At 45.1% G+C, this 22,757-nt stretch overlaps 1 protein-coding gene across 3 annotated transcripts in view; it reads left to right on the forward strand.

Moving 5' to 3' along the window:
* LOC118083808 (phosphorylase b kinase regulatory subunit alpha, skeletal muscle isoform-like) overlaps positions 1 to 21,728 on the forward strand; it is a 39,224-nt gene extending 17,496 nt beyond the window's left edge. For 2 of the 3 annotated variants that reach the window (XM_060270138.1, XM_060270139.1), the window contains exons 14-30: positions 86 to 220; positions 689 to 798; positions 1,357 to 1,501; positions 3,579 to 3,657; positions 4,238 to 4,317; positions 5,088 to 5,264; positions 5,344 to 5,426; positions 8,207 to 8,343; positions 11,156 to 11,312; positions 12,433 to 12,512; positions 14,125 to 14,203; positions 14,778 to 14,907; positions 17,294 to 17,395; positions 17,485 to 17,696; positions 18,544 to 18,597; positions 19,387 to 19,587; positions 20,992 to 21,728. In XM_060270138.1, coding sequence (XP_060126121.1) covers positions 86 to 220; positions 689 to 798; positions 1,357 to 1,501; positions 3,579 to 3,657; positions 4,238 to 4,317; positions 5,088 to 5,264; positions 5,344 to 5,426; positions 8,207 to 8,343; positions 11,156 to 11,312; positions 12,433 to 12,512; positions 14,125 to 14,203; positions 14,778 to 14,907; positions 17,294 to 17,395; positions 17,485 to 17,696; positions 18,544 to 18,597; positions 19,387 to 19,587; positions 20,992 to 21,165 — 2,135 coding nt within the window. In that variant the 3' untranslated portion in view covers positions 21,166 to 21,728. The remainder of the gene's footprint in view (positions 1 to 85; positions 221 to 688; positions 799 to 1,356; positions 1,502 to 3,578; positions 3,658 to 4,237; positions 4,318 to 5,087; positions 5,265 to 5,343; positions 5,427 to 8,206; positions 8,344 to 11,155; positions 11,313 to 12,432; positions 12,513 to 14,124; positions 14,204 to 14,777; positions 14,908 to 17,293; positions 17,396 to 17,484; positions 17,697 to 18,543; positions 18,598 to 19,386; positions 19,588 to 20,991) is intronic. The other variant, XM_060270137.1, reaches the window with a different exon arrangement.
* Positions 21,729 to 22,757: the final 1,029 nt, after the last annotated feature.

The following is a 22,757-nucleotide window of genomic DNA, read 5'->3' on the forward strand; positions in this document are numbered from 1 at the left end:
GGTCTGAATTCTAATTCCTTTATTGATGCCTGTTTCGGAGTTTTCCGGGACTGGAGCGACTGGATTGACTCCGGTTTCCCCACAGTTTGCATCTTGGCTGAGACTGACGGGATCCAATCGGCTTTGAGGAAGGAGGGGATCGAGGCGGAGACGGTTTCTGGCATCAGTCCGATCCGGGTGCAACCGGCGAGAATCCTCAGCCATATCTATGCCCGGTTAGGTGAGGCGGAAAAAGAGTCCAGGTCATCTAGTCTGACCCCAAAAAATTCAAATTAGAAGAACAGTGGAGAAAAGGCATTTAAGTGGGATTATGAGAAATAAAAAAAGAGCAAAATAGAATTGGAAGAGGAGAAAGGGACCCTTTGGTCATTTAGTCTGACCCCAAAACATGTGAGATAATTGACTCTGTTTAGAAAGAAAGGGGAGGAAGGCAGAGAAAAGGCGTTTGAATGGGATTATGGGAAATAAGAAAAAAAGAGCAGGATAGAATCAGAAGATACGTGGGACGCCTTTAAGGCAGCATATAAGGTGCGGGTTCGAAACCCTATTACATTTCCTTGAATGACGTTTTAGGGGAGTTTTTAACGACTAATATTTTAATGTATTTCTATATTCTTTTGTTGGAGTGGCTAGGGAAACCCAGCCAGATGGGCGGGGAATAATAATAATAATAATAATTTCTCCACAGGCCGCAACCAGCACATGACCCTTAGTGGGCGCCCCTTCCGCCACATGGGTGTTCTGGGCACCTCCAAGTTCTACGATATCCGGAGCACCATCTTTGTCTTCACGCCACAGGTGGAGGGGTTCCCCAGAGGTCATCCGGTCCAACCCTCGTCGAATTTCATTCCCCCCCACAAATTTGGTGAATCGGGAGAACACCGCCAGAGTAACAAAAAATAACAAAAATTCCCCAATTGGATCATGGGCGTAGGCAGAGGGGGGCAGGAGAGGGCAATTGCCCCCCCCTAGAAGCAAAAGGCTGAGGGGCTAAGCGGGAGCGGGGAGCATAAGCGGAGGAGGCAGCCACAGGCTCGCATTCCCCGCGCGCCTCTGGAGCTTCGCGCCGGGAGCGGGAGCCTGGGGCCGCCTCCTCGGAAAAGCTGGGAGGCGCAGGCCACGTAGCCTCGGCCACATTCCCACCGTGGCCCCTCCCCTCCTGCCCCTTGCCCCCCCTAATTTTGATCCTGGGTACGCCCCCGAATTGGATTATAGCTGTTATTTTCCCGACTGGGATGTCAAAGCACCGTTTTTCCGTTTTCGTCTTTCACGGATACGGCGGTCAAAAAAATGTTTCAATATGCCCGACCTTCCCCTCCCCCCCTCGTTTACCCGCCTCTCCCTCTCTCCTTGCAGTTCCTTGACCAGCAGCAATTCTACCTGGCACTTGATAACAAAATGATCGTCGAGATGCTCCGGGCAGATCTCTCTTATCTGTGCAGCCGCTGGAGGATGACGGGGCGTCCCACCGTCACCTTCCCCATCTCGCACATGATGCTTGGTGCGTCTCATGCTGTTTTAAATTCAAAATAAACTATTTTTAAAAAATTGAAATTTCATAAACTTCAATTTAATTTCGGAAATTTTGATTTTGGAAATGTCAACTCAATTTAAATTAAATTTATGACATTTAAAACATTTTTGAAATGTCATAAATTTCCATTTAATTTCAGAAATTTTGATTTTTGAAATGTCAACTCAATTTAAATTGAAATTTATGACATTTAAAACATTTTTGAAACGTCATAAATTTCCATTTAATTTCGGAAATTTCGATTTTGGAAATGTCAACTCAATTTAAATTAAATTTATGACATTTAAAACATTTTTGAAATGTCATAAATTTCCATTTGATTTCGGAAATTTCGATTTTGGAAATGTCAACTCAATTTAAATTAAATTTATGACATTTAAAACATTTTTGAAATGTCATAAATTTCCATTTGATTTTGGAAATTTCGATTTTGGAAATGTCAACTCAATTTAAATTAAATTTATAACATTTAAAACATTTTTGAAATGTCATAAATTTCAATTTAATTTCGGAAATTTCGATTTTGGAAATGTCAACTAAATTTAAATTAAATTTATGACATTTAAAACATTTTGGAAATGTCATAAATTTCCGTTTAATTTCGGAAATTTCAATTTTGGAAATGTCAACTAAATTTTTAATTAAATTTATGACATTTAAAACATTTTTGAAATTTCATAAATTTCCATTTAATTTTGGAAATTTCAATTTTGGAAATGTCAACTCAATGTAAATTAAATTTATGACATTTAAAACATTTTGGAAATTTCAGAAAGTTCAACTAAATTGCCTGAATTTGAACAAATCAACTTTCGTACGCATTTCCCTTTTAACAATTTTTAACAACTGGTCAGTTCAGCTCGAACGGAATCTTTATTAAATGTCAGGAATTTCAACAATTTTGCTTCAACTTTCATACATATTCCCCTTAACAGCTTAAGTTGGATTTTTATTAAATGTCAGACTTTTTAAGAAATTCATTTCCATTTTCATACATATTGCCCTTCACACCTCAAATTGGATCTTGATTAAAAGTCATAAGTTTTAAGAAATTCACTTCAACTTTGATACGTATTTCCCTTAACGGCTTGACTGCACTGTACAGGTAAAACTCGGGAAATTAGAATATCGTCGAAAAGCGCATTTATTTCAGTAACACAATGTAAAAGGTGAAACCAATATATGAGATAGATGCAATACATGCAAAGCAAGATATGGCAAGCCTTTATTTGTTGTAATTGTAATTATTTGCCATTAGGCGGTCGATTATAAATGGAATGTAATTCATGAAATGTAATAGTGATGTTTATTTTTGCTTATTTTTGTATTATTGTAACTATTTGTTTTATTACTGTGGAATTTCCAAAAGAAAGCATTTGTAAAAATAAAAATAATAATAATGATAATAATAAGTTGCATTACTCTAATTTTCCGAGTTTCACATGTAATTCGTATTATATTTCATAAATTTTAACAAAATCAACGCATCTTTCTTTAATCTTTTGACTTCCATATTTTTTTGAAATTTCAATTTCAGGAATTTATTAAATGTTATAAATTTTTACAAATTCAACTTTAGTCCGCTTTTCCCCTAACAGTTTGTCTTGAATTTTTATTTCAGAAATGTTAACAAATCAACACGCATTTCTCTTAACCTTTTGACCTCACTTTTTTTAAACATTTCAATTTCATAAATATATTAAATGTCATGAATTTTAACAAATTCACTCCAGCTTTCCTTCAACTTTCTCTCAACCTAGAATCATAGAATCGTAGAGTTGGAAGAGACCACAAGGGCCATCCAGTCCAACCCCCTGCCGAGCAGGAAACACCTCTTGACTTCCTAAAAAAAATAATTGTTATTTTTCCAGAAATTCCATTAAATTTCACGGATTGATTTGGCTTGAATTTCCATAGCCACCCTTTTACACTGCTTATTTCGATCTTGTTCTTTTCTCTTCTATACTGATGGTTGCCTTTTCCCATCCTAATTTTTTTCTCCCTTCCTTTCTTCCCTTCTCGTTCCTTTCTTCCGCCTGGCAAGACGACAGCGGTGACAGCATCCACCCGGCCGTTTTGGCCATGCTGCGGAAATTGCAGGATGGCTATTTTGGAGGTGCGAGGTGAGGATTGCAGAAATCGTTGTTTAATGCTATCAAATGGGAGGAATAAAAGTAATTAAATTAGAATCATAGAGTTGGAAGAGACCACAAGGGCCATCCAGTCCAACCCCCTGCCAAGCAGGAAACACCATCAAAGCATTATTGACATATGGCTGTCAAGCCTCTGCTTAAAGACCTCCAAAGAAGGAGACTCCACCACACTCCTTGGCAGCAAATTCCACTGTCGAACAGCTCTTACTGTCAGGAAGTTATTCCTAATGTTTAGGTGGAATCTTCTTTCTTGTAGTTTGAATCCATTGCTCCGTGTCCGCTTCTCTGGAGCAGCAGAAAACAACCTTTCTCCCTCTTCTATATTCTTATTATTATTACTATTATTATTATTACAGTATTAATCATTATTATTATTATCATCATCAGCCCAACAGAATAATCTAGCTCTGGGTTGATTTATCAACGGGAAGCTTTTGCCAGGATTTCATTCTTTGAATGGCTGGATGGGATGGGACCCCGAGGGTCAACCAGAATGCTCGATTTCGGAGGGATCCCTTGGGGGTCAAATATGATTCTCTGATCCTTGCAGGATCCAGACTGGTCGCCTGTTGGACTTCCTCACCACCTCGTGCCACACCCACCTGAGTTTCATGGATGCTGGGCCGGACGGTAAGCCCTCCAAGTGTCCATCTTCCGCAGCTTTGTTGAAGCCATCCTGGCTTGTTATTCAAACCCAGAACGGTTGGAGGGAATTGCTGTCGCGAACCCGGAATCTACCCTCCGGACCATACCTGCCAAGTTGCTGTCAGAGAAATAAGGGACCGGGCCGGAAATAGCAGACCGGAAGTAGCGCTGCCGCCATTTTGGAACTGGGCGGAGCATGCTCAGAAGTGACTTTGGATGCTGCTTTGCCCAGTTCCAAAATGGCCGCCACGCCAGAAGTCGCACTGCAGCCATTTTGGAACTGGGCAGAGCAGCATCAAAAGTCACTTCTGAGCATGCTCCGCCCAGTTCCAAAATGGCCGCTGCGCCAGAATAAACCAGGGGAACAGCTGGGAAACGGGGATTTCCTGGGGAAAACGGGAGACTTGGCAGCTATGCCTCCGGACATCCCTCTTTGCAATCGCTCGTGTAGACTGGATCCGAACGTTATCGTTCTGATTGCGGCCTTAAACGCATCCCAATCAGAGTGCTGTCCCATGTCATTAAAGAAAAGCCGGAGGGGATGGAATAGGATGTCCCTATTTTCTGTGGGATCAGCGTCAGAGGGGATGGAATGGGACATCCCCATTTTTGGCAAAGGGTTCAATTCCGGACCTTCTGGGCTACAGAGACACTGCCTTAAAGGCATACCAGATCCCATCGGAGAAATGTCAGAAGGGATGGTAGGATTTCCCCCTCTTTTCCCCAGAGAAACGTCACCCTTCTCTCTTTTCCAGCGGACCTCTGCGACGAGGTGGCCCAATACCTGGACCATCTCCTCCACCGGGCGGCTCCCAAGGCCCACCTCCCGCCCGTGGCTCAGAAAGCTGGCCTACACCGCTTCCGGGCCGCGGTGCGCACCACCCAGGACCTGGTGTCTCTGCGGTCGAAGGCAAAGGAGCTCCGCGTGGAGAGTAAGTGTGGCTGCCCGGAAGCGGGTCAGGCTGGATGACCTCTGGGTTCCGGCCCAACCATTCCGCCTTCTCCTTGCAGACGTCGACATGTACATCCCTTCGGGCCTCTTCCAGGAACCGCGCCAGTCAGTTCACCTTCTGGGGTCGCCGCCAGGCAGCAAGGTGAGCCGCCAGTTCCGATTGGGTTTGGGGGCAGGGAAAGCCATGCAAGAGGGAGGGCTTTTCTGCAGGAAACACTAATTTCTCAAAGCCATGCCGGAGAGAAGGTAAAAACCCTTTCTTCTCTCCAATGTCTTTGTTCATCCCAGGTGGGATTTCAGGAAAAATTTCAGGAACAGACTGGAAAGAGAGGTTGCTGAAATGGAACTCATTACCAAGCTTAAAAGCATGGAGCCACCTGGGATGAACAAAGACATTGGATTCTTATCTCATTATGCTTTTAAGCTATGTAAGAGAGAGGGCTTTCCCCTCCTGCCCGAAGCTCCCGTTTCTTGAAGCCCATCGAGAGCAAGGCTTCCCCCTCACAATGCCAAACTCCCATTTCCCAACACCAAGCCAGAGGGGAGGTTTTTTAAAAGCCACGTAAGAGGGAGGGTGTTTTCTGTTCCATTTTGCGACCCCTCCCAGTGGGTTCTGCTGGATGACCTTTGGGGTGCCTACCCGCTCAATCGGCCTCCCTCTCTGCCCCCAGGCATCTCTTCCCACCCAGGCGGACATCCTGAAAGATGCCGACGGGAACGTGGACTGCCAATTGTAGAGATTGAGAGAGTGAGAAAGAAAGAAAGAAAGAAAGAAAGAAAGAAAGAAAGAAAGAAAGAAAGAAAGAAAGAGGGAGACAGATGTTGATGTAGAGAGAGATACAGCGAAAGAGATATAAAAGATTAGTAGTATAATAGGAAGAAATCTCAGATTTTATTTATATACTAGTGTCATTCAGCCCATTTAGAAAACGGGCGCTAGAAGATATGTGAGAGGAGCAGCGGGGCCGCGGCCTTCCGCCTCTCTCTCTCCCTGCGCTCGGCCGCGGGGTGCACCGGGAACGCAAGTAAACAAACTCGCTCTCCTGTCCTGCCCCACGGCCGAGCGCAGAGAGGGAGGGAAGGCCTCGCCCTCGCCGCTCCTCTCACTGGCTCCTCCCATAGCTGCCAAGTACCCCGTTTTCCCCGGTAAACCCCCCGTTTTTACTTACCTTTTCCCGGTGGTCCCCCGTATCACTTCGTCTCCCGTTTTTCTCCGTTATTTTCTCCTGCGACTTTCGAAGATGCGACTTTCGAAGCCGGCGGCGGCCATTTTTTCCTTTCCGATTTGCCCTTCTATGGGCACAAAATGGCCGCCGCCGGCTTCGAAAGTCGCATCTACGCATGTCCGGAAGTGTTGGCGTCCGCCATTTTTTGTGCCCATAGATGGGCAGAGTGACACCGGAAGTTGCGTCGACGCACTTCCTGACATGCGTAGAAGCGACTTTCGAAGCCGGCGGTGGCCATTTTTGGTGCACATAGAAGGGCAAAACTACGCCCGAAGTTACGTCGACACAACTTCCAGTGTCACACGGCTGCCGGTCCCGGATTCTGCAGTCCGGGACTTGGAAGGTAAGGCTCCTCCATCGCTGCTCAGGACGGGCAGAGGCCAGGGAAGGTGAGGCACGCTCGGGCCGGGCTGCTCCCGCTGCTGCTGTTACCGTCGCCGCCTCCGGAGGCTGGTGACGAAGGTGACTCCGGGGGCGCCCATGGCTGTCGCGGGGCCGAAGCTGGGGCAGCGGGGTCGGGAGGGGGTGGGGATCCTCTAGGCCAGGCATGTCAAACTTGCGGCCCTCCAGATGTTTTGGCCTACAACTCCCATGATCCCTAGCTAGCAGGACCAGTGGTTGGGGAAGATGGGAATTGTAGTCCAAAACATCTGGAGGGCCGCAAGTTTGACATGCCTGCTCTAGGCGCCCGTGGAGGTCAGCGCTGGGAGCGGCCTGCTAGAACAGCCTCCGGCACCGCATGAGAGTGTCCTGGGCGTGCGACCGAGATATTGTCTCTGCGTCCAACCCCTGTGTCCGTGCGGCACATGCGCAGTAGCGCGGACACAGGGACTGGACACAGAGACACTTGCATATTATTATATAGGATATATATCTTAGAATTTTGAAGTGTCAGGCATAGCTCTAGTGGCTTTAGCCCAAACGTAGCAGAGTTTTAATGCACAGCGCATAAGCTAGTTGAGGTGGAAATGACTAGTCGGCTAGACGCAGAATAACTATTTACAGGATTTATTAAAAGAAAATAAAAGCAGCAGAGTTTCTGCATACAAAGCAAAGCAAAATAAATCCTCTCTATCTCTCTCTCTCTCCAACCATACGCAGCACTCCTACTCCTAACACCCAACAAGAAACAACTGTGCTAGCATTCCTAGATAACAGAGTTCAGTGCTGGTCGTTAACCAATCAGAGAGTAGTTTCCAGGTTAGGCAGACCTTGGCTTTCTGCCAAGAGTAAATTGACACTGCCTTGAGTTAATTGTGTGAAGCAAGAATCTGTAAGTTTCCCATGAGAACCAATTAACAGAAACTGAACAATATACATACAATTAGTATATGCAGTTTACTGTTGCCTCTTTGTATGCATTCTAAATACTTTTGCATGTGATTCTTTTTCTTGCAGTTCTATTTGTAAAATGCCTAATAAAGGTTTGATAGTAATGATAATAATAATATAAAAGAGAGGAAGAAAGATGGAGAGAGAAAGAAAAATTGAAAAGAGAAAGGAGACATGGAGAGATAGAGGGAGTGAAAGAGAGATAAAAAAGAGGAATCAAAACAGAGAGATGAAAAGAGCGAGAGAGAGGAGAGCCCCCCCTGGCTTCTTTACCGTTTCGCGCTGGACCCGGGTTCACAGTGGGTTTTGCTGGATGACCTTTGGGGTGCCTACCAGCTCAATCGGCCTCACTCTCTGCCCCCAGGCATCTCTTCCCACCGAGGCGGACCTCCTGAAAGATGCCGACGGGAACGTGGACTGCCAATTGTTGGTGGATCAGCTTCGGGCGTGCGCCACCCTGCAGGATCAAGCCAACTGCCTCTCCATTTTGTACAGCCTCAAGTAGGACTTTGGGCCTCAGCGAATGTGTATCGCCCTGTGTTGCGGGGGGGGGGGGGGTAGTTAGACTGGATGACCCCAAGGTCCTTTCCCTGAGATTTAAGAGCGCTGGCATGGGATCCCTTCTCTCTTGACAGTAAGAGCTGTTCGGCAGTGGAATTTGCTGCCAAGGAGTGTGGTGGAGTCTCCTTCTTTGGAGGTCTTGAAGCAGAGGCTTGACAGGCATATGTCAAGAATGCTTTGATGGTGTTTCCTGCTTGGCAGGGGGTTGGACTGGATGGCCCTTGTGGTCTCTTCCAACTCTAGGATTCTATGATTCTTCCTTCCTTCTTCATTTTATTTTATTTTATTTTATTTCTATTGCCCTTAATCCCACTCGATTGCCTTTCCTCTGCCATGGGCCAAAGCAAACAAGATGAATTTTAACAAGGAGAAATGTAAAGTACTACACTTGGGCAAAAAAAATAAAAATAAATGAAAGGCACAAATACAGGATGGGAGACACCTGGCTTGAGAGCAGTACATGTGAAAAGGATCTAGGAGTCTTGGTAGACCACAAACTTAACATGAGTCAGCAGTGTGATGCAGCAACTAAAAAAGCCAATGCAATTCTGGGCTGCATCAATAGGAGTATAGCATCTAGATCAAGGGAAGTACCGTGTTTCTCCTAAAATAAGACACGTCTTATATTTATTTTTCCCCAAAAAAAACACACCATGGCTTATTTTCGGGGGATGTCTTATTTTTTCGAGCGGGAGCTGGCAACCGCGCCACCGGCCGAGCAGGGAGGAAGCACACGTGCCCTCCCAGTGTTCCCCAAGGGATCTTGTAGGCCAATCCCTCCGGACCCTCTTGGCTTTGGGGTCCTTCGCTCCCTTTCGCCGCCGTCCTCCCCGCCCCCGGGCGAGCGCCTGTCTCTCCCCAGGGAATGGCATCCACACGGCGCGCATTCCTGAGCTGGCGGAGGGGCTGCTGGGACTTGTTTTGGCTCAGAGGGCCAATTCATCCATTCAATCGCCAGTGTGCAAATCTGCCCTTGCCTGCCTATAGCCTGGCCCTCTTTTGGCCCGGGACCAGGCTGGTGACTGGTGACTGCTCCCGCCAGGTGTGCGTGTGTGTGCAAGGGATGAGTAGGCGAGAGTATGCATGGGCGAGAGGCGGACCGGGTGCGGGGCTAAGATGGAGGAAGGCGAGGAGGGAGGAAAAGGGCGGGGGCGCGCCACCAAAAGACAAACGGAGCGGGGAAAGTGGACCAACTCCCCCGGCTGCTCCTTCCAGCTCAGGAGTTTGCTCCTTGGGATGCCCGATTCCACCGCGGCAAGAGGCGGCTGCACGGGAGCCGCTTCGGGGAGCACAGCGCAGCGTGAAGGGCCTGGTGAGAGGCAGCTGCGGCTGCAGGTGAAGCCCGGGATCTGCGTGGGCGACTGGGGGTGAGCGCCCTGAGCGCTGTGGCGATAGCGAAGAGGCGCCCGATCAGCCGCCTCTTCGCCACCGCCGCAGCGCTCAGGGCGTTCGCCCCCAGTCGCCCACGCAGATCCCGGGCTTCACCTGCAGCCGCAGCTGCCTCTCACCAGGCTCTTCGCGCTGCGCTGCGCTCCCCGAAGCGGCTCCCACCCCCGCAAAACACAGTGAGGCGGCTGCGGGGGAAGTGCCAAGAGCGCCCAGGAGCGCAGCTGCAGCGACGGTAATCCCAGGGGCTGCGGAGGTGGCTGTGGGCACGCGCCAAGCCCCAAAGCATGGCGGCGGTGGAGACGGACACTGCGAGTGGCATGAAAAGAAGGTCGCCAGCAAGCGCGCTGTTGCCTCTTGCCGGCTCTTCCGAAGGCGCTTAAATGCCTTCCTTTCCTTGCCAGACCTGCTCCCCCCCGGCTTATTTTTGGGGTATGTCTTATATTTATTCTACTCATGAAAAGCCTGCCATGGCTTATTTTTAAGGCCCGTCTTATTTTAGGAGAAACACTGTAATAGTACCACTGTATTCTGCTCTGGTCAGACCTCACCTGGAGTACTGTGTCCAGTTCTGGGCACCACAGTTCAAGAAGGATACTGACAAGCTGGAACGTGTCCAGAGGAGGGCAACCAAAATGGTCAAAGGCCTGGAAACAATGCCTTGTGAGGAATGGCTTAGGGAGCTGGGTATGTTTAGCCTGGAGAAGAGAAGATTAAGGGGTGATATGATAGCCATGTTCAAATATATCAAAGGATGTCATATAGAGGAGGGAGAGAAATTGTTTTCTGCTGCTCCAGAGAAGCGGACACGGAGCAATGGATTCAAACTACAAGAAAGAAGCTTCCACCTAAACATTAGGAAGAACTTCCTGACAGTAAGAGCTGCTCGGCAGTGGAATTTGCTGCCAAGAAGTGTGGTGGAGTCTCCTTCTTTGGAGGTCTTTAAGCAGAGGCTTGACAGCCATATGTCAAGAATGCTTTGATGGTGTTTCCTGCTCGGCAGGGGGTTGGACTGGATGGCCCTTGTGGTCTCTTCCAACTCTATGATTCTATGATTCTATGATTCTTCCTTCCTTCCTTCCTTCTTCATTTTATTTCATTTTATTTTAATTGCCCTTCATCCCACTCGATTGCCTTTCCTCTGCCACGATTGGCTTTTAAGGTGGGGTTGGACTGGATGGCCCTTGTGGTCTCTTCCAACTCCATGATTCTATTATTCTTCCTTCCTTCTTCATTTTATTTTATTTTATTTTTATTGCCCTTCATCCCACTCGATTGCCTTTCCTCTGCCACGATTGGCTTTTCAGATGGGGTTGGACTGGATGACCCTCCGGGGTCCCCTTCTGACTCGGACACTTCCTTTCAGGGGTCCTGATTGGGAGACGGAGCTCTACGGCGAGGCAGGAGCTACAGTGGGCGACCTCCTCGCGGAGCTGTATTCGAAAGCCGGCGCCGCTCGGCAGTGGGGCCTGATCCGCTACATTTCTGGCGTCCTGAGGAAGAAGGCAGAAGCTTTGGACGAGGTTGGGATATTTTGGGGGGGAAAAAAGATTGAAAATTTGAAGGAAAAATAGGGTTCTGGGCAGCCTCCTTTTGGGAAGAGTTTGAAGGGGTCAATCTACGAAGTCATTAAAAATACAATGACAAGGTGGGCCCAGGATATAGGAAGACCCATATATAGTGACCAATGGGAGAGACTATGGAAAGAAGGACTAAGATTCACAGCTTGCACCGGTATTAAAGAAAACATATTAAAATTAGTTTATAGGTGGCATCTGACTCCAGTTAGAAACGCTAAACTGTATGAAAAGGGTTCGAATAAATGCTGGAAATGTCAAGTCGGAATTTTGGAATGCGGTATACGAAAAATTAAAAAAAGATGTTAAAAATGACGTTTGAAAAGAAGCCGGAGCTGTTTCTACTAAGTATTGTTCCCAAAAGTATTCCTGAAATTAAAAGAAACATACTGTTATATGCTAGCGCAGCGGCTAGACTGCTCATAGCTAAAAACTGGAAGGGGGAGAAAACACAGACAATTTTTGAATGGCAGGAGAAATTAGTAGAATTCATGAATTTGGCCAAAATGACTGCTGCAATCAGAAATATACCTAAAGAAAAATATATAATGGAATGGAAATTTGTGGAGGAGTATTTGATTAAAGGAAATTTCAAGATTAATTTGGTGATTTGCTTAAATTGAGAGAAGAGTAGGGAATTAAAGAATTTGAGATAAGAAGAAATTTATAATATGAAGAATGTAAGAGAAGGGAAGCGATGTTCGAACGGTAGGAAGTCATTTTTTAAGTTTTATCATTTGTATTTTGTTTTGTTTTTTGTATTATTATTTTGTATCATTTGTATTATTTGTATTACAGTAGTACCTCGGGTTACGAACACGATCCATTCTGGATCGCGGTTCGTAACCCGAAAAGGTCGCAAAGCGCGTTTTTCGCGCCGCTTTTGCGCATGCGCCCCGAAAACACTTCCGGGTTTGCGGAGTTCGTAACCCGAACTGTTCGCAACCTGAGCGGGTCGTAAACCGAGGTACGACTGTACTTTGATGAGCTGGAATAAAGTCTTTTTAAAAATAAAAATGAAGGGGTCAATCTAGATGACCGCCGGGGTCCCCTTTTCTTTCCCCAGGCCTGTACTAACCTCCTGTCGCACCAGAAGCACCTCACCGTGGGTCTCCCCCCAGAGCCTCGTGAGCAGACCATCTCGGCGTGAGTTTTTGGAGTCGCTACGATCCTGACCAGGGAGGCAATCAGGGGGGCAATCCTAACCGGGGAGACTATTGGGGCAAAATGGTGGGCAGCTGGACCTCTGGAAGGGGTCAAATCCACGTCTCTTGCAGAAGGGGCTCGTTGGCCTTCGTATCCTTACTGGGAGCTGGAGGACGGGCCCAGTTTTAATTTCCTAGGTTCAATCAATCAATCAGTCAATTCATTAATTTGGTTTTCTTGCATTCCCATCTTACAAAAGTCGTCTCTCTTTTCAGAGACTTAATTTAATTCAATTTAATTTAAAGCTTTTTAATTTGCTGGTACAGGCCAACCGAAAGCGGGTTGCGACAGGTAGAATACTAAAGGTATGAATTTATTGTTATGACTGATTGAATTTTTAAATTTGATGTTAATTTTAAATTATAATTTATTGTCAATTTTAAATTACAATTTAGTGTCAATTTTTCTTTTTCATTTCAATTAATTTAAATTTAATGCAAACTTTGTTTTAAAATTTAAATTATTATTTTTAAACTTAAATGAGTGATAGAATTTCTAAATTTAAGTACAGTGGTGCCTCGACTTAAGAACAACTCGACAACCGAATTTTTCGACTTACGAATGGGGGTAATGGCCTCAACTCCCGGGGAAAAACCGCGGCGGTTTTAGATAGGGGTTTTTCAGCTTATGGATTTTTAGATAGGGTTGCTTCGACTTACGAATTTTTCTGTTTCCAATGCATTCCTATGAGAAATCGCATTTCCAATGGCGTTTTTCGACTTATGAATTTTTAAATGCGTACGTCGAGGCACCACTGTACAATCTAAATTCAAATTGCTTAACATTTTTCAAATTTAAATGATTATTATTAAATGTTATAATAATAATAATAGTAATAATTTATTATTTATACCCCGCCCATCTGGCCGGGTTCCCCCAGCCACTCTGGGCGGCTTCCAGCAAAACATTGAAATACAGAAATCAAACATTAATAATAATTATTTATTATTTATTATGTTTATTTATGTTTACATGTATGTTTAACTTTAATTTAAATTCTACATTTAAATTTTCAAATTAGAGTGGTTAGGTATTAAATATTTAAATTCAATTTCAGATTTAAATTAAATGTAAGCTTAAAATTTTTGACTTGCAATAATGTATCGTTTTAAAAATTTAAATATTTTTAGCTTCCGTAAATTTAAATAATTTAAATTAAATTGAATTACCGGTATTTAGATTCGCCAATTTAAAATCAGATTTAATTTAGATGTCAACTTAAAATTTATCATTTATTTTTTTAAATTATTCATTTCCATAAATTTAAATTCAGATTAAACTGAAACGTCAGCTTAAATTTTTTGACTTAGTAGTGTCACTTTTTAAATCATTCTTAATTTCCGTAAATCTAAATTATTTAAATTTAAATTATTATCCTTCTTAAATTTGTCATCGGAATGTTGCGCAAAAATACAAAACAGTTGGCAGAGCAGGGGACTCTCGATCCCAGAGTCCTGGGCTCGATTTTCACATCGGGTGAGACATTCTCGCCTTCCTCGGGGTCAGACTAGATTATTATCAACTTCCCAACTCGGCTGTTTTTCCCTGCCAGCCCCCTTCCCTATGAGGAGCTCACACGTCTGATCGAGGACGTCAGCGAGGGGAACCTTAGCATCTGCATCCTAACCCAGGTGAGCGCCGGGTGATGAGAAGAACAGCAGCGGGGCCCCTGTTTTCTGGGAACTCTAGGCACCTGGCTTTCCCGGGAACCTTACCTTCCAAGTCCCGGACTGCAGAATCCGGGACCGGCAGCCGTGTGACACCGAAAGTTGCATCGACGTAATTTCCGGTGTCGCTTTGCCCTTCAATGGGCACCAAAAATGGCCGCCGGCGACACCGGAAGCCGCGTCTGTGCACTTCCGGACATGTGTAGATGCGACTTTTGAAGCCGGCGGCGGCAGGTTTGGTGACCATAGAAGGGCAAATCGGAAAGGGAAAAAAATGGCCGCCGGCAGGAGAAAAAAACGGAGAAAAACGGGAGACGAAGTGATACGGGGGACCACCGGGAAAAGGTAAGTAAAAACAGGGGTTTCCCGGGGAAAACGGGGTACTTGGCAGCTATGCCGGGAACAGTGGTTTGTTCCTCAGAGATTTACTCCCTGGGAACCATATTTTTCGGGTGTCGTAGTTCATTCCCCAGAGATTTGCTCCCTGGGAACCATAGTCCTCCGGGAGTTGTAGTTTGTCCCTCTCTTCTGGTTCCAGGAAATTATGGTCTACCTGGCCATGTACATCCGGACGCAGCCGGCCCTCTTTGCCGAAATGTTCCGCCTCCGCATTGGGCTCATCATCCAAGTGATGGCGACCGAGCTGGCGCAGTCACTGTCATGTTCAGGTAGGGAGGCGCCTGGTCGCAAAGCCACCAGTTCCATAAAATAGGGGGGAATTGTCCCATATAATAGGAGGAATACGGTATTTTACCCATATAATACCGGTAGCAGACATGTGGGAATGTCCTGTATAAAAGGAGATATATGGTATTTTTTACCATATAATAGCAGGTATATAGCATTGTCTTTTTTGCTTGCTTGCTTGCTTTTTCTTTTCTTCCTCCTTCCTCCTTTCTTTCTGTCTTTCTCTGCTTGCTTGCTTTTTTTTCTTTTCTTCCTCCCTCTGCTTCCTTTTTTCTTTTCTTTTCTTTCTTTCTCTTCTTTATATTCCTTCCTTCTTTCTGCTTTCTTTTCTTCCTCTCTACTTTGTTTTTCCTTCCTTCCTTCCTTCCTTCCTTCCTTCCCCTTTACCTTCTTCCTTCCTTTCTCTCCTTTCTCTTATTCCTTCCTTTATGTTTTTCCTTTCTCTGCTTTCTCCTTTATTCCTTTCTCTGCTTTTTATATATTCCTCTCTTCTTTCATTCTCTACTGTCCTTTCTTTCTCTTCCTTCTTCCTTTCTTTTCAATCTTCTTTCTTCTCTTCTTTCTACCTTTCTCTGCGTTTTATTGTTGCTTTCTCCTTTCTTTCTTTCTTTCTCTTTTTTTCTCAGCTTCATCTCTTTCTTTCTTTCTTTGTCTTCCTTTTTTCTCTTATTCCTTTCTCTTCTTTTTTTGCTTGCTCTTCTTTTCTTTTCTTTTCTTTTTTTTAAAAATTTATTTCAAAATTTCTTTAAAACAATACCAAGCATCTTCAAATCAGTCCAGGTACATTCGTTTACACTTTTTACATATTCCATTGTTTAACTTTGAAGAATCATAAATCAGATTTGCAAAACCAAAAAAAAAGAAGGAAGGAAAAGAGGAAAGGAAAAAGGAAAAAAAGGAGAAGAAAGGTGCAGAGAAGAAAAAATAGAATAGATAAGAAAAGAAAAAAGAGGGAGAAGGAAAAGAAAAATAGAAATTCAAATAAAAATAAATTAATGGATGTAGCCCATCTTGATTTCAGCAAGGCCTTTGACAAGGTGCCCCATGATATTCTTGTAAAGAAGCTGGTAAAATGCGGCCTAGACAATGCTACTATTCACTGGCTGACTGACCGAACCCAAAGGGTGCTCATCAATGGCTCCTCCTCATCCTGGAGAGTAGTGACTAGTGGGGTGCCACAGGGTTCTGTCTTGGGCCCAGTCTTATTCAACATCTTCATCAATGACTTGGATGATGGGCTTGAGGGCATCCAGAGCAAGTTGGGAGATGACACCAAATTGGGAGGGGTGGCTAATACCCCAGAGGACAGGATCGCACTTCAAAATGACCTTAACAGATTAGACAACTGGGCCAAAGCAAACAAGATGAATTTTAACAGAAATGTAAAGTACTACACTTGGGGGGAAAAAAAATGAAAGGCACAAATACAGGATGGGAGACACCTGGCTTGAGAGCAGTACATGTGAAAAGGATCTAGGAGTCTTGGTAGACCACAAACTTCACATGAGGCAACAGTGTGATGCAGCAGCTCAAAAAGCCAATGCAATTCTGGGCTGCATCAATAGGAGTATAGCATAGATCAAGGGATGTAATAGTACCAGACCTCACCTGGAGTACTGTGTCCAGTTCTGGGCACCACAGTTCAAGAAGGATACTGACAAGCTGGAACGTGTCCAGAAGAGGGCAACCAAAATGGTCAAAGGCCTGGAAACGATGCCTTATGAGGAACGGCTTAGGGAGCTGGGTATGTTTAGCCTGGAGAAGAGAAGGTTAAGGGGTGATATGATAGCCATGTTCAAATATATGAAAGGATGTCATATAGAGGAGGGAGAAAGGTTGTTTTCTGCTGCTCCAGAGAAGCGGACACCTCAACATTAGGAAGAACTTCCTGACAGTAAGAGCTGTTCGGCAGTGGAATTTGCTGCCAAGGAGTGTGGTGGAGTCTCCTTCTTTGGAGGTCTTGAAGCAGAGGCTTGACAGCCATCTGTCAAGAATGCTTTGATGGTGTTTCCTGCTTGGCAGCGGTTTGGACTGGATGGCCCTTGTGGTCTCTTCCAACTCTATGATTCTATGATTCTAATGTCCATATAGAAAAAAGTACATCTCAAAACATAAAGCTTCCGCCCCTTTCAGCACAGTAGTTCATAATACATCTTATCCTCCTGTCAGATAATAATTTAATATAAATCCAGCCTTTGAGTCTAACCATCACAATCGTCATAAACTTCTCATCCTTACAAGGTTATTCTAAGCATAGCCATGTTTTAGTTCCCTTATCTTGCTCTTATTTTATTATATTCTCTGCTTCTTCTGCCTTCCTTTCCCTCTTCCCTTCCTTCTTCCTCCCCCCCCCTCGCTATTTCCCAGCTGACGAAGCCACGCAGACCTTGTTGAACCTCAGCCCGTCCGAGGTCAAAAGCCTCCTGCACCACATCCTGAGCGGAAAGGAATTTGGCGTCCAGCGCAGCGGTCAGTCCTCGCAGGGTCAGACTCAATTCCTCTGGGGGGGATCCCTTGTGCCCCAACCTGGCACTGAGAACCCTGCTTTCTCCCTGCAGTGCGGACGGCCGACGCTGCGCCGGGCGTCTCGATCCGCGAAATGGCCGGCGCCACCAAAACAGAGCTCTGGACCAAAATCCAGCAGGGGGGCGATTGGCGCCCCACCAAGGAAACGCGACAAGGCGGGTGGCGTCGGCGTCGGCGTCTCGACGGCGCCCTCAACCGGGTGCCGGTGGGCTTCTACCCAAAGGTGTGGAAGGTCTTGCAGAAGGTGAGCGCCAGACCTGGTGTGACTCCGGAGCAGGAACAAATCTCCCGGATCTGAGTTTTACGAGGCTGAATCTGGAGTGAATGCTATTCTCCTGGGTTTGGATCCGAAGTGTGCGAGGTTGAATCTGGTGTGTGTCTTACCTTCCAAGTCCCGGACTGCAGAATCCGGGACCGGCAGCCGTGTGACACCGGAGGTTGCGTCGACGTAACTTCCGGTGTCGCTTTGCCCTTCTATGGGCACCAAAAATGGCCGCCGCCGGCTTCGAAAGTCGCGTGTACACATGTCAGGAAGTGCGTCGACACAACTTCCGGTGTCGCTCCGCCCATCTATGGGCACAAAAAATGGCCTCCGCCGACACCGGAAGCCGTGTCTATGCACTTCCGGACATGCGTAGATGCAACTTTTGAAGCCAGCGGCGGCCATTTTTTGTGCCCATAGAAGGGCAAATCGGAAAGGAAAAAAATGGCCGCCTGCAGGAGAAAAATTGCGGAGGAAAACGGGAGACGAAGTGATACGGGGGACCACCGGGAAAAGGTAAGTAGAAACGGGGGGTTTCCCGGGGAAAACGGGGTACTTGGCAGCTATGGTGTGTGTGTAAATCTGACTGAGCGTAACTCTGGATCAGGCACAGATCTGAGTATGAATCCAAAGTGTGCCATGCCAAATCTGGAGTGAATGCGGATCTCCTGAATTCAGATCTGAAGTGTGTGAGGTTGAATCTGGTGCGTGCGCCAGTCTCTAAGTCTGAATCTGGAGTGAGCACAAATCTGAGTGTGATTCCGGAGCAGGTCATGGGTGCAAATCTGTCGAGAGGGTGACTCCATTTCCACTCATCTTTTCTTCCCAGTGCCACGGTCTGTCCATCGGCGGCTTTGTCCTCCCGTCTTCCACCACTCAAGAGGTAATGGTGACTTGGCTTCCCTACCAGCACACAATAATACTAATAATAATAATGAGAGAAAGATGAAGGCAAGGAGAGGCGGAGAAATTGAAAGAGAGATAAAGAGAGAGGGGAAGAGAAAGAGGGAAATACGGAGACATAGATGGAAAGATTGAAAGAGAGAGAGAGAAAGGAAGGAAGATGTAGAGATTGAGAGAGGTTGAAAGAGAGTGAGAAAGAAAGAAAGAAAGAAAGAAAGAAAGAAAGAGGGAGACAGATGTTGATGTAATAATAATATTAATAATAATAATAATAAAATTTTATTTATACCCCGCCCTCCCCGGTCAAAAACCGGGCTCATGGCGGCTCACACCAACAAAACCACAATAAAACATAAAAACAATTAATTATAATACAGATTAAAATACAGTATTAAAATTTAAAATGCAGCCTCATTTCAAGTAGTCCATAAATCCAGGCCATGAGGGAGGAAAACACAGGGGTCAGGCTAAGTCCAACCCAAAGGCCAGGCGGAACAGCTCTGTCTTGCAGGCCCTGCGGAAAGATGACAAATCCTGCAGAGAGAGAGATAGAGCGAAAGAGATATAAGAGAGTGTGAGAAAGATGGAGAGAGAGAGCAAAATTGAAAGAGGAAGGAGACATGGAGAGATAGAGGGATTGAAAGTGAGATTAAAAAAAGAGGGATCAAAACAGAGAGATGAAAAGAGCGAGACAGCCTCCCCTGGCTTCTTTACCGATTCCCGCTGGACCCGGGTTCAAATCCTAATGCCCCTTTTCCGTTTCCGGCAGATGACGCCGGGCGAGATAAAGTTTGCCGTCGGTGTCGAGTCGGCGCTGAACAAGATCCCGCAGCCAGAATACCGGCAGCTCTGCGTAGAAACCATATGGGTGTTGACCCTGTTGGCTGAGGTTGACTTTGCCGGCTCTGGGAGGCTGGTCAGCATCGATGACATCGTCAAGTTGGCGGACGAAGCGTTCTGCCAGGAGCAGGTGAGGGCAGACACCCTTGGGTGGGGCAGTCGGTGTTTCCCAGGTGTTAGCAGGGCCGGCGCTTCCATTAAGGTGAACTAGGCCACGGCGTAGGGCACCAAAATGGAGGGGGCGCTGGCCAGGCCGCCCGCCGGTGCTGCCTGGGGCTGCCTCAGGCCGCTATCCGGAGGCGCGCGGGGAGCCCGGGCCTGGGGTTGCCTCCTCTGAACAGCTGAAAGGTGGGCGAGGCGGCCCCAAGCTCGCGCTCCTGGCGAGAAGTTCCGGAGGTGCGCGGGGAGTGACAGCGGCAGAGAAGCGGCAGCGGCAGAAGGGCGAGCGGGGCCCACCAGCCAGCATGATCAGCAGGGTCTTGCAGCGGAGCAGAGAGCGGGAGGAGGCAGCCCCGCCCCCAGGCTCACGCTCACAGCGCGCCTGCGGAGCTTTGCATGGGGAGTGGGAGGCTGAGGCCGCCTCAACTGAGAGGCGCAGCGAGGTGGCCCCAGGCTCACGCTCCCCCTGCGCGCCTCCGGAGCTTCGTGCCCGGAGCGCGAGCTTGGGGCCGCCTCGCCGCGCCTCTCAGCTGTTCAGTGGAGGCGGCCCCAGGCTGCCGCTCCCTGCGTGAAGCTCCGGAGGCGCGCGGGGATCTCTGGGAGCGCGGGCCTGGGGGCGGGGCTTCCTCCTCCCGCTCTCTGCTCTCTGCAAGACCCTGCTGATCATGCTGGTTGGCGGGCCCCACTCGCCCTTCTGCCGTTTGCCCTTCTGCCGCTGCTGCTTCTCGTGCTCACCCAGGTCAGTCAGTCAATCCCGCCGGCCGGCCAGCCAGCCCACCTAGTAGGCAGAGCGAGGTCCCTTTTCTGACCAAGCGAAGGGGCACCCCCAGTTCCTCTTGAGGTGGCACGCCGAGCCTCCCCGGACAGGAGCAGTCTACAGCCCAGGACCAACTTTTGGCCCGGCACTGCCTCTGGCCCGGGCTGGCTCTTCTCTGCTGCCGCCGGGGCCAGGCATAAGCGTCACCTTGGAAGGGAGAAGCCAAGCCACGGCAGGTCCAAACGGAGCCTCTCCAGAGGCCGCGGGGGTGTCCTTTTGGATAAATCTGGGTTTTCTATTATACACTGACGTTGCTTCCCTTTTTTAAAAATAATTTTTATTCCACTTTTATTTTTTCTAAAAAAGGTCAACAACTCTGGGAAATTGGGGGGGCGCAGAAGGTGATATCGCCTAGGGCGCAAAAAAAACTAGCACCGGCCCTGGGTGTTAGAAGTGGGATCACGGCACCGAGCGGTGACGTCTCGCCCGTATTTTTGGCCGATTGTCTTTCTTTATTTTCTGCACCTGTTTGGTGTGATTTATTGATCGATCACCCAGCAATTTCCGCTCTCTTTCCCTGACTCTTGTCTCCGCTTTCCTTTTCCGCCCCAAATACAGAAAGCCCTGGGTGCCGATGACGCCATGCTGGAGAGGGACCCTGCCACGGGCATCTGCATCTTGCTCTACGACAGCGCCCCCAGCGGGCGCTTCGGCACCATGACGTACCTGTCCAAAGCGGCTGTCACTTACCTGCAGGAGTGCCTCCCTGAAGCTGGTTGCAGCATGCAGTAGCCAAGAACGAACAAATCTCTCAATAGTCTCTCTACCCTGCCTTTGCCTTGCAAATTATGCAAATTGTATGCAAATTAGGTTTCCCAAAACAATTGAAGGGAGCTTTTTATTCCAGGAGGGAAGATTTTTTCAAGGCTGTGTGGTGTTGTAAGGCTTGAATAGTATGGTTTTAATTGATGAATTTAAAAATCATTTAATCATTTTTAAACTGAACTATCATTTTAATCATTTCAATCATTTAAAAATTTAAAAATCATTTAATCATTTCGATGGTAAATGTACAAATTATTTAATCATTTCAGTGATAAACTTTAAAATGATTTAATCATTTCGATGAATGTTAATTTTAAAAATCATTTAATCATTTTTAAATTGAACTATCATTTTAAATCATTTCAATCCTTTTAAAATTTTAAAATCATTTAATCATTTCGATGGTGAATGTACAAATTATTTGATCATTTCAGTGATAAACTTTAAAACGATTTAATCATTTCAATGATTGTTAATTTTAAAAATTATGTAATAATTTCTAGAGTTTTCAAATTTAAAGATTATTTAATAATTTCAATAAAGGCATGGGTTTTTGATTTTTTTAAAATTACATCAGTCCTTTAATTATTAAAAGTATTTAATCATTTCAATCATTTTAAAATTTTAAAATCATTTAATCATTTCGATGGTAAATGTACAAATTATTTGATCATTTCAGTGATAAACTTTAACATGATTTAATCATTTCGATGACTGTTAATTTTAAAAATTATGTAATAATTTCTATAGTTTTCAAATTTAAAGATTATTTAATAATTTCAATAAAGGCATGGGGTTTTGATTTTTTAAATTACATCAGTCCTTTAATTATTAAAAGTATTTAATCATTTCAATCATTTTAAAATTTTAAAATCATTTAATCATTTCGATGGTAAATGTACAAATTATTTGATCATTTCAGTGATAAACTTTAAAATGATTTAATCATTTCGATGATTGTTAATTTAAAAAATTATGTAATAATTTATATAATTTTTAAATTTAAAGATTATTTAATAATTTCAATAAATGCATGGGTTTTTAAATTTTAAAAATTACATCAGTCCTTTAATTATTAAAAGTATTTAATAATTTCAATCCTTTTAAAATTTTAAAATCATTTAATCATTTCGATGGCAAATGTACAAATTATTTGATCATTTCACTGATAAACTTTAAAACGATTTAATCATTTCGATGATTGTTAATTTTAAAAATTATGTAATAATTTATATAGTTTTCAAATTTAAAGATTATTTAATAATTTCAATGAAGGCATGAGTTTTTAATTTTTTAAAATTACATCAGTTCTTTAATTATTAAAAGTAATTAAAAGTTTTTAATTTTTTAAAATTACATCAGTTCTTTAATTATTAAAAGTAATTAAAAGTTTTTAATTTTTTAAAATTACATCAGTCCTTTAATTATTAAAAGTATTTAATCATTTTAATAATTCTGAAACATAATAATTATTTAAGTGATTATTAAATTTAAGTAGAACTATGATTTAATTTTAAAAACTATTTTAAAAATCAAAAATACCATGCGCCAAGGAAGGT

Source organism: Zootoca vivipara, chromosome Z, assembly GCF_963506605.1.
Source record: "Zootoca vivipara chromosome Z, rZooViv1.1, whole genome shotgun sequence".
NCBI classification, from domain to species: Eukaryota; Metazoa; Chordata; class Lepidosauria; order Squamata; family Lacertidae; genus Zootoca; species Zootoca vivipara.